Source organism: Mesoplodon densirostris, chromosome 4, assembly GCF_025265405.1.
Source record: "Mesoplodon densirostris isolate mMesDen1 chromosome 4, mMesDen1 primary haplotype, whole genome shotgun sequence".
NCBI classification, from domain to species: Eukaryota; Metazoa; Chordata; class Mammalia; order Artiodactyla; family Ziphiidae; genus Mesoplodon; species Mesoplodon densirostris.
This window is the reverse complement of record NC_082664.1, coordinates 121891950-121906376: the sequence shown is the minus strand read 5'-3', so window position 1 is coordinate 121906376 and position 14427 is coordinate 121891950. Positions and strand designations below refer to the sequence as shown.

At 45.0% G+C, this 14427-nt stretch overlaps 1 protein-coding gene across 6 annotated transcripts in view; it reads right to left on the bottom strand.

The window, feature by feature from the left end:
• GRAMD2A (GRAM domain containing 2A) overlaps positions 1 to 13602 on the bottom strand; it is a 36706-nt gene extending 23104 nt beyond the window's left edge. For 4 of the 6 annotated variants that reach the window (XM_060097061.1, XM_060097067.1, XM_060097062.1 and 1 more), the window contains exon 1: positions 3105 to 3232. In XM_060097061.1, the coding sequence (XP_059953044.1) occupies positions 3105 to 3160 (56 nt within the window). In that variant the 5' untranslated portion in view covers positions 3161 to 3232. Of the gene's footprint in view, positions 1 to 3104; positions 3233 to 13541 lie in introns of those variants that run through there. The other 2 variants (XM_060097063.1, XM_060097064.1) reach the window with 2 other exon arrangements.
• Positions 13603 to 14427: the final 825 nt, after the last annotated feature.

Sequence of the window (14427 nt, the reverse complement as noted above, 5' to 3'; positions counted from 1 at the left end):
TATGACCTTGCAGATGTCATACTAAGTGAAAAAAGCCAGTCACAAAAATATAAATGCTGTATGACTCCACCTATGTGAAGTACCTAGAGTAGTCAGATTCATAGAAACAGAAAGTAGAATGGTGGTTGCCAGGGTCTGGAGGAGGGGGGTGGAATGGAGAGTTATTTAATGGGTATAGAGTTTCAGTTTTGCAAGGTGAAAAAGTTCTGGAGACTGGTTGCACAACAATATGAATACGTATATTTAACATTAGTGAATTGTACAAATGAACTTAGAAATGGTTAAGATGGTAAATTTCATGTTATGTGTTTTTCTTAACCACAATTAAAATCTTTTTAAAGAACTCAAAACTGAAAAATAAAAAGACAAATAATCCAACTAAAAATGGGCAAATGTTTAAATAAACATTTTTCCAATGAAGATATCAGATGACCAATAAGTACACAAAAAGATGCTCAACATCATTAGTCATCAGGGAAATACAAATCAAAACCACAATGTGATACCACTTCACACCCCTGAGAGACTGTAATTCATATCAGGTGTTGGTGAGGATAAGGAGAAACTGGAGCCCTCACACATTGCTGGTGGGATTGTAAATTGGTGCAACTGCTTTGGAAAACAGTTTTGTGGTTACTCAAATGGTAAAACGTTTACTATATGACCCAGCAATTCTACTCCTAGGTACATATACCCAAGAAAACTGAAAATATATGTACACACAAAATCTTGTACAAGAATGCTCATAGCAAAGGGAACCCTCCTACACTGTTGATGGGAATGTAAACTGGTACAGCCACTATGAAAAACAGTATGGAGGTTCCTCAAAAAACTAAAAATAGAATTCCCATATGATCCAGCAATCCCACTCCTGGGCATATATTCAGACAAAACTACAATTCAAAAAGACACATGCGGGGGCTTCCCTGGTGGCGCAGTGGTTAAGAATCTGCCTGCCAATGCAAGGGACATGGGTTCAAGCCCTGGCCTGGGAAGATCCCACATGCCGTGAAGCAACTAAGCCCGTGTGCCACAACTACTGAGCCTGAGCTCTAGAGCCCGTAAGCCACAACTACTGAGCCCATGTGCCACAACTACTGAAGCCTGCGCACGCAGAGCCCGTGCTCCACAACGAGAAGCCACGCAACGAAGAGTAGCCCCCACTCACCACAACTAAAGAAAGCTTGTACACAGCAACGAAGACCCAACACAGCCAAAATTAAATAAATTTATTTTTTAAAAAAAGACACATGCGCCCCTATGTTCATAGCAGCACTATTTATAATAGCCAAGACATGGAAACAAGCTAAATGTCCATCAACAGATGAATGGGTAAAGATGTGGTACATATACACAATGGAATATTACTCAGCCATAAAAAAGAATGAAATAATACCATTTGCAGTAATGTGGATGGACCTAGAGATTATCATACTAAGTGAAATCAGAAATAGAAAGACAAGTACCGTATGATATCACTCATATGTGCAGTCTAAAATATGACACAAATGAACTTCTCTGTGAGACAGACTCACAGACACAGAGAATAGACCTGTGATTGCTAAGGGGGAGGGGGGTGGAGGAGGGATGGATTGGGAGTTTGGGATTAGCAGATGCAAACTATTATATATAGAATGGATAAACAACAAGGTCCTACTGTAGAGCACAGGGAGCTATATTCAATATCCTGTGACAAAACATAACGGAAAAGAATATTAAAAAGAATGTATATGTATGTATAACTGAACCACTTTGCTGTACAGCAGAAATTAACACAACATTGTAAATCAACTATACTTCAATTTTTTAAAGTTTTTTTAAAAAGGAATGCTCAAAGCATTATGATCATTATTACCATAATAGCCAGAAAATGGAAACAACCCAAATACCCAACTGATGAATGGATAAGCAAAATGTGGTATACCCATACAGTGGAACATAATTCAGCCATACAAAGGAATGAAGTACTGATACATATTACAACATGAATGGACCTTAAAAACATTATGCTAAATGAAAAGCCAGTTACAAAAGACCACATATCATATGATTCCACATACAGGAAATGTCCAGTACTGGCAAATCCACAGAGACAGAAAGTAGATTAGTAGTTGCCAGGGGTTGGAGGGAAGGGGAAATGGGAAGTGACTAATGCACATAGGGTTTCTTTTGAAGGTGATGAAACTGTTCCAGAATTAGTGATGATGGTTGCACAACTTTGTGAATACAGTAAAAGCCACTGAACGGCACACTTTAAAAGGATGAATTTTATGGTGTGTGAATTATATCTCCACTAGGAGGATGGGGAAGAGGGAGGGGAAGGAGAGTAGCCTGGGACCTCAAGAACTACAGCACCTAAAGACTGTGTGGGGCTTCCCTGGTGGCGCAGTGGTTGAGAGTCCGCCTGCCGATTCAGGGGACACGGGTTCGTGTCCCGGTCCGGGAAGATCCCACATGCCGCAGAGCAGCTGGGCCCATGAGCCATGGCCGCTGAGCCTGCGCGTCCGGAGCCTGTGCTCCGCAACGGGAGAGGCCACAACAGTGAGAGGCCCGCATACAGCAAAAAAAAAAAAAAAAAAAAAAAGAAACAACCAGGTGTATAGGTTGTCATGGAAGCCGAAAGAGTACTTCAAAAAGGAGGAATGGGAAAGCAGTGAAGTTTGCTGAGAGGCCCAACAGCGGGAGGACTGAAAGGCAGTCTAAGTAACTTTAGCAACAAGGAGGGGATCTGCAGCTTTAGCCAGGACCGTTTTGGTGCCCTAGTGGGGGTCTGAATCCAGACTCGGGTGCTAAAGGCCTGTCCCTCCTCCCTCTCTCCCACGCTGCTGACTGCATCCCAGGGACGGACAGTGAGGACAGTCCTCTGAGCACAAGTGAGGATGCTGCCCAGCACAGCCGGCAGCCCAGGCCACCGGCCAGCTCAGCGCCCCACCAACCTCGGATCCTGCCTTCCTCCCAGTGAAAGACCAAGGAGATTCTGGGGGATGGGACTGTACCTCCCTCTCCTGATTCCCTGAGCGGGATGGCCACAGTCGGGAAGGGAGTGGGTGCTGCCCTTGCCCGCAGCTTTCCCGCCTGGTCCAGCCTTCCCCAGCCATCCTCACCTGACGTTCCTCACCCCTGGCGCATCTCTGCCGCAGCCCGCGAACCACAAGTCCATTTTCTGCGCCAGCCCTTGGAAGGGCTGGAGAGCCCAGCGCCACCCGGCGCCGAGAAGGCAGCCACACCCAGAATTCCAGCACCGAAGGGCCCCGCGCCAGCCCGCCCGGCCCTGCCCTGCCCACCCCTTGGCGGGGGCCGATGGGTCTGCAGGCGGAAGAGCAAAAGCTTGCGTAGACTGGAGCGCTATTGGAAAAACAGCAACCATGCCGGCACCTCTGCTTCCTGGAAAGGGAGCCCGCACCCCTTCCGGGACCCAAACCTGGTAGTTGGCCCGGATTTGGGACGTCCCAGGAGGGTCCAGCTCCGCGCCCTGCCACAGGCTTCTGCTAACCGGGCTCCCCCAAGCCGTGCTCGTCTAAGGGTTCTGATTCCCGGGTGATGACCTACTCTTAAAGAGCTTACTGGGTCCTGGTACCTCTCCCTCCAGGGAGAACCCCAGATTGTCCAACTGGTGGAAACCCCCTAGGAATGCCTGCTCTCGCCACTGTTATTCAACATTATTCTGGAAGTTCTAGCCACTGCACAAAAGAACGAAAAAGAAATCCAAGGTTCATACATTACTGGGGCTGGCCAAATAGTTCGTTCGGGTTTCCTACCATCCTACCAAAAAACCTGAACTTTTTGGCCACCCCAATAAAAAGCAATGATTATTGTTTGAAAGATGGTAACATAAACTAACTAGAGGATATGTCATCAACTGGAAAAATCATAAGAAAGTGGCCCAGATATTCTTATATTTGGGCCATGGCCTAGGCAGAGCTGTGATAAGGATAGACACACAATACACTCTCATGGAGTTAATTGTTATTCTAGTGGTTACAAGATCAATATAAAAATCAATAGTTTCTCAGTAGACCTGCAATAAACAGTTATAAAATATATTTGGGGAAATGATTCTATTCATATGGCAATACATATAAGTTACCCAAGAATAAACTTTTTAAATGTAGAGAAATTTATGAGAAGAAAATCACAGACATTTTTAAAATGACACGAAAGAACACTTGAATAAATGGAGAGATAAACTCTGCTCCTGAGTGGGAAGATTGAAAGTTTTAAAGAAGCGAATTTATCCCAAATTTCATGCAAGGGCTTTGCCCTACCAGATGTCAGAATAAACTACAAAGCTGGAGCAATTAAAATACTTACTAGTTTAGGAAAAAATGAATAGATCAATAGAACATAAGGGGAGTCCAGAAGATGATCTATGGGTATCTGAGAATTTAGTATATAAGAAAGAAGCTGTTTCAAATAAGTAAGGAAAGAACAGATTGTCCAATAAATGTTCTTGGGGCAACTGGCTACCTCACACCATTCACAAAAATAAATCCCAGGTAGATTAAACATCCAAATATTTTCTAAATCAATAAAAAACTAAAATAAAATAGAAGAGAATATTAACATAACAAGAAAGGTCTTCCTAAGCAAGATATAAAACCCAGAACACATAAAAGATTTAATTGCGGGCCTCCCTGGTGGCGCAGTGGTTGGGAGTCCGCCTGCCAATGCAGGGGATGAGGGTTCGTGCCCCGGTCTGGGAGGATCCCATGTGCCGCGGAGCGGCTGGGCCCGTGAGCCATGGCCGCTGGGCCTGCGCATCCGGAGCCTGTGCTCTGCAACGGGAGAGGCCACAACAGTGAGAGGCCCGCATACTGCAAAAAGAAAAAAAAAAAAAAAAAAAAAAAAAAAAAAAAAAAAAAAAAAGATTTAATTGCATAAAAATTAAAACCCTTTGTACATCAAAATTTAAACTGGCAGGGGGCTTCCCTGGTGGTCCAGTGGTTAAGACTCTGCACTTCCACTGCAGGGGCATAGGTTCCATCCCTGGTCAGGGAACTAAGATCCCATATACCGCAATTTGGTCTAAATAAATAAATAAATAAATAAATAATTTAAAGGTGATGTAAACAACAAAGGATTGGTGTTTTTAAATGATAATGACTCATCCAAGTCAGAAAGAAAAAGGTAAACAATCTAATAGAAAAGTGGGTAAAGGGGCTTCCCTGGTGGCGCAGTGGTTGTGAGCCTGCCTGCCGATGCAGGGGACACGGGTTCATGCCCCGGTCTGGGAGGATCCCACATGCCGCGGAGCGGCTGGGCCCGTGAGCCATGGCTGCTGAGCGGGCGCGTCCGGAGCCTGTGCTCCGCGGTGGGAGAGGCCACAACAGTGAGAGGCCCGCATACCACAAAAAAAAAAAAAAAAAAAAAGTGGGTAAAGAATATGAAAAGGCAAGTCACAAAAAAAGAAATATCTCTATTACCTATCTTACTGGTAAACACTAAAAAAATTATAGTGCTCAATATTACAGGATGTGGAAAGGATGTGGAAAATAAGCATTCTTATTTTCCATGAGACTTAAAACTTAGTTAACCTTTCTAACATATATCAAATTATTTAAGAAATGTAAATCCTTTGATCCTACAACTCCATTTCATGGAACTTGGTACAAGGAATTAAATGGACAAGTAGGCAAAAATTTACATTCCTTTAGTTAACAAGTATGAAGGAAAAGGTGGAAATACCAAAATAATATTTTATCAATATAACAGAGTCTTATGCAATTGACTAAAAGACTAGAGTATAGCTGCATGTGCTAATATGGAAAAAAGTCCAAAATATGTTGTTTAGTGAAAAGTACATATAAGTAACCAAGATATAACCCATTTATAAAATTAAAAGTTCTATATCAAACAACAGTGATTATATCTCAGAGAAGAATTCACTCTCAATAGTTTCTGTTTTGTTTGAACTTATTATAACAGGGTGTAATACTTTTAAAATCAACAAAAATAATAAAGATATTTAAAAATAAAATAGAAGGGATATCTTTTTTTACTTATTAAATTTCAAAGGCTTAAAAGTTTAATAACATCTACTGTTGATCAACATGTTGCTGCATGGTCAGTCTCACACACTCCTGTGTGAGAGGGCAGTGTGTGAAAATGTACATACATTTGTATGTATATACTCAACAGATCCACAAATTCCACTTCTAACAATTTATTCTTTGGAAATAACTGAACACAAATTTAAGTGTATAAGAATGTGCACTAGGGGCCTCCCTGGTGGCGCAGTGGTTGAGAGTCCGCCTGCCGATGCAGGGGATACGGGTTCGTGCCCCGATCTGGGAGGATCCCATATGCCGCGGAGCGGCTGGGCCCGTGAGCCATGGCCGCTGGGCCTGCGCGTCCGGAGCCTGTGCTCCGCAACGGGAGAGGCCACAACAGTGAGAGGCCCGCATACCGCAAAAAGAAAAAAAAAAAAAAAAAAAGAATGTGCACTGAAGTGTAGTTCACTACACTTGTAAAAGAGGGAAAAAAACAATAGGGCATGAACAAATTATGGTTTATTCAAAGAATGAAAGGCTATGTAACTATTAAAATGATATTTATCATTAATTATTAAAACTTATTAAAAATAAGTCTACCACAAAGGATAGCATTATAGAACATAGGAAAAAACATTATATAGAACAGCATATATTATAAAATATATTGGGAAGGATGCTCACCAAAATTCTAACATTATTTTCCTCCTTGAATTGGGATTGTAGGTGTTTCTTTTCTTCTTTATAATTTACTGTAGTATACTTTGCCTAAATTTTTTTTTTTTTTTTTTTTTTTCCTTTTTGCAGTACACAGGCCTCTCACCGTTGTGGCCTCTCCCGTTGCAGAGCACAGGCTCTGGACGTGCAGGCTCAGCGGCCATGGCTCACGGGCCCAGCCACTCCGCGGCATGTGGGATCTTCCCAGACGGGGGCAGGAACCCATGTCCCCTGTATCGGCAGGTAAACTCTCAACCACTGCGCCACCAGGGAAGCCCTACTTTGCCTAAATTTTATGATCACAATAAACTATCTTCATTTGGTGAAAGAATGAAAAAAAAAGGAGAAAAACACAGAAAGAAAAAAACTTGTTCCAAAGGCACAGCAATGTTAATAGACACTTCTTAAATTCCAAATTTCTAAAACATGCTTCTTACATGAAAACCCTCAGAATCCAACAGAAAAAGAAACCTTGATTTTAAAAATGAACTTTGCCAAATTCCCACATGTGATAAAACTGTACAAAACACACACACACACACAAATGAATGCATGTAAACCTGGTGAAAGCTGAATAAGGTCAAAGGGATTATATCAATGTCAATTTTCTGGTTGTGCCATTGTTGTGCAGGATATTACCACTGGGGAAAATGTACACGAGATCTTTGTATTATTTCACACAATTGCATGTGAATCTACAATTATCTAAAGATTAAAAAGTTTATTTTTAAAAAATGAACTTTGCACCTTGAATAGTAAAAAAAAAAGACCAAGCTTTTCTTACAGCTGGGTCTGAATCATCAGAGACCTGGTCTCAAATTCTCAAAGCTGGAGGAACTGCAGGGAAACTCATCTTTGGTGAGCATCTACTGTGTACCAGGCCATTACACAGCCTGAGAATCTTCGAAGTAGGCCAGATGTAACTCTGTTTTATAGAGAAGAGAGGGAGGCTCAGAGCCAGTAGTAACTCAGCAGTAACTTGTGGAGTAAGGATTTGAATCCAGGTCTTTCTGAAAGCTCAGGCTCTTCCTATTATTATATCACAGTAACTACGTAACCGAGAATGACTTAAAAGGGGGGAATAAAACAACCTTACTCAGTGTTATCCACATCAAGGAACTTAGTGTAAGGAAGTAAATATTCAAGTGGGTGAAGAAAGGGAAAAGTTGCAATTAGGCACAAGACATTTCAAAACGTGCGCCTACATGTAACTGTGATCTATCAGGTATGTCACTGAAGTTCTGATTATTAGAAAGTTCTTTCCAACACCCAAATGGACCTCTCTCTATCTACTGATCCTTCACCAAAGAACAAACTTTTGACATCATGTTCCTTTCTTGATAAAACCAGATCTTCACTGCTGGTGTGACCAGTGCAGAGTCTCTGCAATGACTACTCCTAATCTCTCTTCTCCTGGGTCTGATACTGCAAGACCCATTAGCTTTCCCATTTGCTGCTCTTACATGGGGCCAACAGGTTATTTCCAGTCCTCCCAAGTCTTCCTCCATCATTATGGACCCCAGGTGACAGTCTAATGGACCGTGGAATCCAGGCAAGGGTTGCAGGGAAGGTCTGTGAACTCCTGGAATTTTGGGCAAAACTGTTGTGCCTGAACAAAGGAACATGTCTCTGGAAAGAGAATATTTCACTTTCATTAGATTTTTTTTTTTTAAATGGGCATGACTGTAAGACTTTATTTACAAAAACAGACAATGGGCAGGATTTGGCCTGCTGACCATAGTTTGCCAATTCCTGCGGGCTTCAATTCTCATAATGTAAAATGAAAGAGAGAGAGAGAGAGAGATTATTAAAACAACTGCCAAGTATAATTTAAAGTTTCTTCATGGATACATGTATATGTATGGCTGAGTCACTTTGCTGTGCTATATTTTTAATATAGCCTATGACTCCCAAAATGATAGGAAATACGACTTTGATCAGCAATCAAGTGGGTTTAAAAGATAAACTTCAAAACTGATTACTTTAAAAAAAATAAATACTCAGCTAACAATGAACACCCCTAGTGCTTAGATTATGGTCATGCAATTTCCCAAAAGGGAACCAGTGTTCCTTAGAGAAATGGCTGATTCCAGATTTGGGGCAGGAAATACACAAATGGGCCTAAAATATCTAATCATACCAGAAAGCAAGGAAGCCATCAAAGACTGTGGTGATGGCACAAGTATTCAGGAGCCAACCTGAAGATAGGGCCAGATGGGACAATTTGAGCATCAATAAGAATAATCTCTACAATGAGCTAAAACACATCAAATATGTTTAAATCCATGAGATCATAATAATACCAAAATGACTCATTGGTCACCTTTGGTGATTACTAGGGACCCATCTCATTATTTTGAAAACCTGTAAATAAAAGGAAAGAGCGGGCTTCCCTGGTGGCGCAGTGGTTGAGAGTCCGCCTGCCGATGCAGGGGACACGGGTTCGTGCCCCGGTCCGGGAAGATCCCACATGCCGCGGAGCGGCTGGGCCCGTGAGCCATGGCCGCTGAGCCTGCGCGTCCGGAGCCTGTGCTCCGCAACGGGAGAGGCCACAACAGTGAGAGGCCCGTGTACCGCAAAAAAACAAACAAACAAACAAAACTAGTAAAAGGAAAGAGCTGAGAATTTATTCTGCCTTTCTAGTATTTGGGTAACCAAATAGTTGAAGAAGGGACATTTCTCTTATAGAAATATTCAAGCTAATAAATAATGAAAGAATGATAGAATTGGAGTAATACCATTTTGCAATCCCTAATGAAATAATGGGTTTACATGAAATAATCATCAATGGCTGTTAACATGCCCCAAAGAGAAATAACCAGACCTTATGTGTTTTCTCAAGTGTTCAGTACCTCCTGAATCTGATCAATGTCTAGATCCAACTGCCAATTTATAGGAAATACAGGAGTCAGAGGAATATTTTTAAACAGCACCAGCAAACTGGGCAATGGTATAGGAAAAAAAAAAGATTTTTTCCAACAAATAAGTTGCAAGGAAAAAAGAAGAAATGGAAGGGGAATTTATACATTACAAGAGACTACTAGAGACACAGATATATAGATTCGATGTTTCAGCCAATTGTATAAACCTCATTTGAATCCTTATAAAAGTTTCTAAAATGGCACAAAAACATTTACTAGATGATGTGGGGACTTTGCCGACTAGCTATCTGATGATTTTAAGAAGTTATTGTTATTTTTCAGGTGTGAAAATGGTATTGTAGTTATATTTTTAAAAGACCTTATCTTTTATAGGTATACACTGAAATAAATGTGGATGAAATAATATATCTTAGATTTGCTTCAAAATAATCCAGGAGGGAGGGAGAAGGGAGGCCCATGACTTGACAATTGTTGAAGCTGGGTGATGGGCACACGCTGCTTATTATACTACTCTTCTTGTGTGTGTGTTTGAAATTCTCCACAACGAAAAGATTTAACAATTAAATATATAAACATTTTCAACTTGTTTGGTAATCAAAGAAGCCCAGTATGAATATGAATATCGATTCTGAGGTATTGTCACTAGGTTATTTCAAAATAAAATTGTTGAATAGTCCTTCAAAATTCAAAAATTATTTAAAAAATAACATTTTGTGTGGCCCTGGTGATTATGGGCAAATTTCAAATAATTTGATTAATCTTAACATAAATTAGAAATATTTAATTTTTTTTCTTTACACGAGGGAGTGAGAAAAACATTCTTACAATCAGTCACAGCTGTTTGCTCAGGCATCCCACCCATGCTGCTGTTCTGACCCTAAGCCACCAATGACCCCAAGACACCAGTGAAATGAAATAGCAGTATGAATTTGACAATTATTTAATATACCATGAGGTGCCAGGTCAACACGTCAGAAGGAAAAGCAATCTGTGTTTGATTTAAACTAATTCTTTATATGCTTTTTAGTCCATATTTTTTTGACGGTGAAATAGATCAGGATAGCTTTATTACTTTGCCAGGCAAAGGGGGACACAGCAGGCTCCTGCCTCAAAAAACTACGTTTTCCCCTTTAGTTCATATTTTTAAAGAATAGTCCCAGCCAAAACCAACGTCCTATTTAAAAATTAACAATGTGATTTTCTAGTGGTTTTAAACATCATCTGAGGAAACTCTAACTTAGGACAAGGACTTAAAGATTGGCTCAACTTCCACAGGTTATTAAAACACTCCAGTCCTAAATTATGACCAGGCACTTGTAAACTAATGAAAATGTGTAGTTGTAGTGGGGAGAAGGGAGACACCAGCCTGCCCCGCGGAGGCTTATATTCATGGGAACAGTGCCTTCCTTCATGCTGTAGCTGGCAGGGACTCCCCGGGGAGGCAGGTACTTCTTAATTACAAAGGAAGCTCCGTTCCGGGGGCTTCTGCCCTCCCCCTCCTCCTTCCTTTCCTACGTTAGTAAACAGCAGGGGAATTAATCAAAGCTTCAAAGGTTGGTGATAACATGTGGTGACAGACTGGTGCCCTGTGGCCCAGGTGAATAGCAGCACAGTGGCCAAGACTGACTTCTTGCCAAACTTACCCTTGCATAAGAGATGGCTGCAGGGCTTCCCTGGTGGCGCAGTGGTTGAGAGTCCGCCTGCCGATGCAGGGGACACGGGTTCGTGCCCCGATCCCGGAAGATCCCACATGCCGCGGAGCGGCTGGGCCCGCGAGCCATGGCCGCGGAGCCTGTGTGTCCGGAGCCTGTGCTCCGCAACGGGAGAGGCCACAACAGTGAGAGGCCCGCGTACAGCAAAAAAAAAAAAAAGAGAGATGGCTGCAGAATTGGGGGGAATTATTTTCACTTCTCAGGAAAGGAGAAAAGCAAATTATTTTCTGGTGTCCAGACTCAGACACTTGACACCAAAGTGGAATGCTGCATGGGTCTCGACTTCATGGGCTTTCCATAGGTAGTCATAGCAACGAAGTAATTATGTAAAGAGATAAAATACCTTCAGAAATCAAGGGGGAAACAGGCTAGTTAGCAGAGTCACTGAATGGCTGCATGGAGAAGGCCTTTAAGGAGCCTACAATCCAATCTCCTTACCTTATGATGGCAAAGCAGGCCCAGAGAGGGGACTTGCCCCAGGTCACAGCAAAATAGGAACTTCTGATGAGACAGGCTCTTCATGCTGGTCTGATAAGTATGGTATGTGGGATTCAAGGGCCAAAGCCACGACTTAACCAGGTTAAGGACTGGGGGGGCTACCCAAGCACAGGCACCATGGAGGAGGTTGAGGGAGGCTGGCTGGCATAGCCCATCTTGAGTACTGCTGACCTCAGCCTCAGGGGGTCATCCTAGATGGATGGGTTGGCACACAGATCCTTCTGGTCTGCACTAAGGCTTTGAAGACTCGCCTAAGCTCAGAAATTTCAAAGCAACCAGTAACATCAAGGCATGGATAGGATCTGGGCTGTCCCCTCTAGGCTATTCAGAAAATTCTCCCAAAGGCAAGTCAGGAAGGAGAACTTGGATTTGGCCCCAGCAGAAATGCTCCTGGAAACTCAGGAGCAGCTTCTGTCAGCTTCTGTGCTGACATGATGCGCTCTAGATCTGCCCATTTGCCCCAGAGATGTGCACTGCTTAACTGGTCCTGTCAAACCATAACCTCAGACCTGAGAGTGTCTGTCAGCGTGGTAAGAGGACTGCGGAAGGAGCATACTGGCCCCCTCACTGCAGGATGGGAAGGACACCCTCTATGCCACCTCTCCCTGCAACCCCGTAAGTCTTCGCTCTGAAAGGAACTGGACTTCAGAGTCAGCTAGGGGGTGTACACTGGGGCAAAGGCATCACGGATTGTCAGGACATTCTCTCATTCCTTAGGAGCCGGATTCCTGCAAGGATGAGTGGGGCAAGCAAAGCAAAGAAGGGCAAATGCCAGTGGGGTAGGGCCTCACCAGCCTCTTTGAAGACAGGACAGAGGGAGCCCTTAAACATTCCACCAGTTCCATGTACTTGTGTGGACTGGGCACTGGGCTCACACCACATTCACCCTATCTGTCCCCGTGCTAGATGGCCAGCCTTCAGAGCTCAGGCTGTGGGGTTTGGGACTGGGGCAAGGGCAGGAACTTACAGCTTCATCCACTGGCTCTGTCTTCCCCAAATAATCCTACCTGCAGGGCCCCAAGACTTCATGGGGCAGAGGCCACAATTCTTGGTGCCACCTGAAACATCACCTCCTGCCTGACCTGCCTCCCTGCCCCTTGCCCAGCTGCAAGAACTTTCCTTCCTCCGAGGGTGTCTGTGGAACAGATCTCGAGGCTGAGAGACGCCCCAGCCTGCCCGACGGCGAAGGGCCTGACGGATGGGTGCGGCCGAGTCGTCCTGGGGCAGCTCCACGCTGCCTCCCAGGCAACCGAACGCCGCTACAATTGCAGACCCGTTTGGAAGAGAGAGGCTGACCCTTTCGGGGGCCGGAAGGGAAGCGCCGGCCCTCGGGTGGGGGGCAGTCAGGATTGGGGGTCGATATGGCTGGGGAATGAATGAATGAATGCCCAGCGACGGCGGCGGAGAAGAGTGATGATGGACCACGGGAGGTATCTCGAGGGGAGGAGCCCTCCACCTCCCTGATACCGCCTGGATGTCCCTCATCCTACAGGTTCGAACCCCTCGCGCGAAGCGCCTACAGCCTGACATCCTGCCCCAGCGCGAACACCTCTTAGCTCGGGAAGCGCCAGGGCCCGCGCGGCGCAGGTCTGGAGTGAAGCCCGCATTCCGGCGGGCCAGGAAGCGCCTGCCCCGCGGGTAGAACGCGCCGAGGCGCAGCGGCCTCCGGGTCCCGCCGGGCAGCGTCCCTTCGAGGCGGCCTCTGGGCCCTGGAGCCCGGTCCGCGGGTCGTAGCTCCTTACCTGCCCACCTTGGCGGCCTCGCCCGGGCTCAGAGCAGTCATCGCGGAGCCTCCAGCGAGCGCCGGGGACCGCGCCGCAGGACCGAATGCCCACTCCCGACCGCCTCGGATGACACACCCCCGACCGCCTATTGGCTGCTCGCGCGGGACGGGCACAGCCCATTGGTTGGTCCTCCCTCTCTCCAGATACAGGTGGGGCCCCAAGCTCTGTTCGGATCCTACCCCGGAGGACGGCCTGGGTCTGCACCCTCTGCTCCTCCCAGCGAGGGCCTTCGGTACCTGCTCCAGGTTCTCCCTCTTTAGCCATTTATTCTCGGGGCCCGAAGCCCTTTGCAGAAACCCATTCCTCCCAAAACCTCCCAACGCTAAGCTTCAAGGCAGTTTCAATTTCTCTCCACACCAGAGAAGTGAGGACATGAGTAGGGAACACCAGTGGGGACTTTTAACAACTCCGGCGCTGGAATGATTTCATGTGCTTTCCCCAGAGTTGGGGACTTTTCAGTGCCTCCCCAGGCAAAAATCTTTTGGAGGTGTCTGGAAAGGGACTGCAGATGGCCAGAAATCGAGTAGGAAAGCACAGGCAGAAGAGCTCAGTGTGACAATGAACCTGGGCTGTGGGCTCCTTCCCTCTTATCCCCACCACGAAAGGCTTGGTCCTTCAGAGTGGTCAGGAGAGAGGAAAGGTGCCAGATTTAGTTCCCTTCCCAACCCTCCCCGCCTTCCTTGAGCCTGCTGTATCATAGCGGGAGGGCATTGGAAAACAGAAGGGGCACAAAGGGAGCCCAGGGTTCCACAAATATTCTGGAAACTGGGAGCAGAACTTGGTCTCATATCTAGGGCCTCTACTGCAGGAAGACCTAAGGCGGAGGGGCAGGACAAGGGCCACT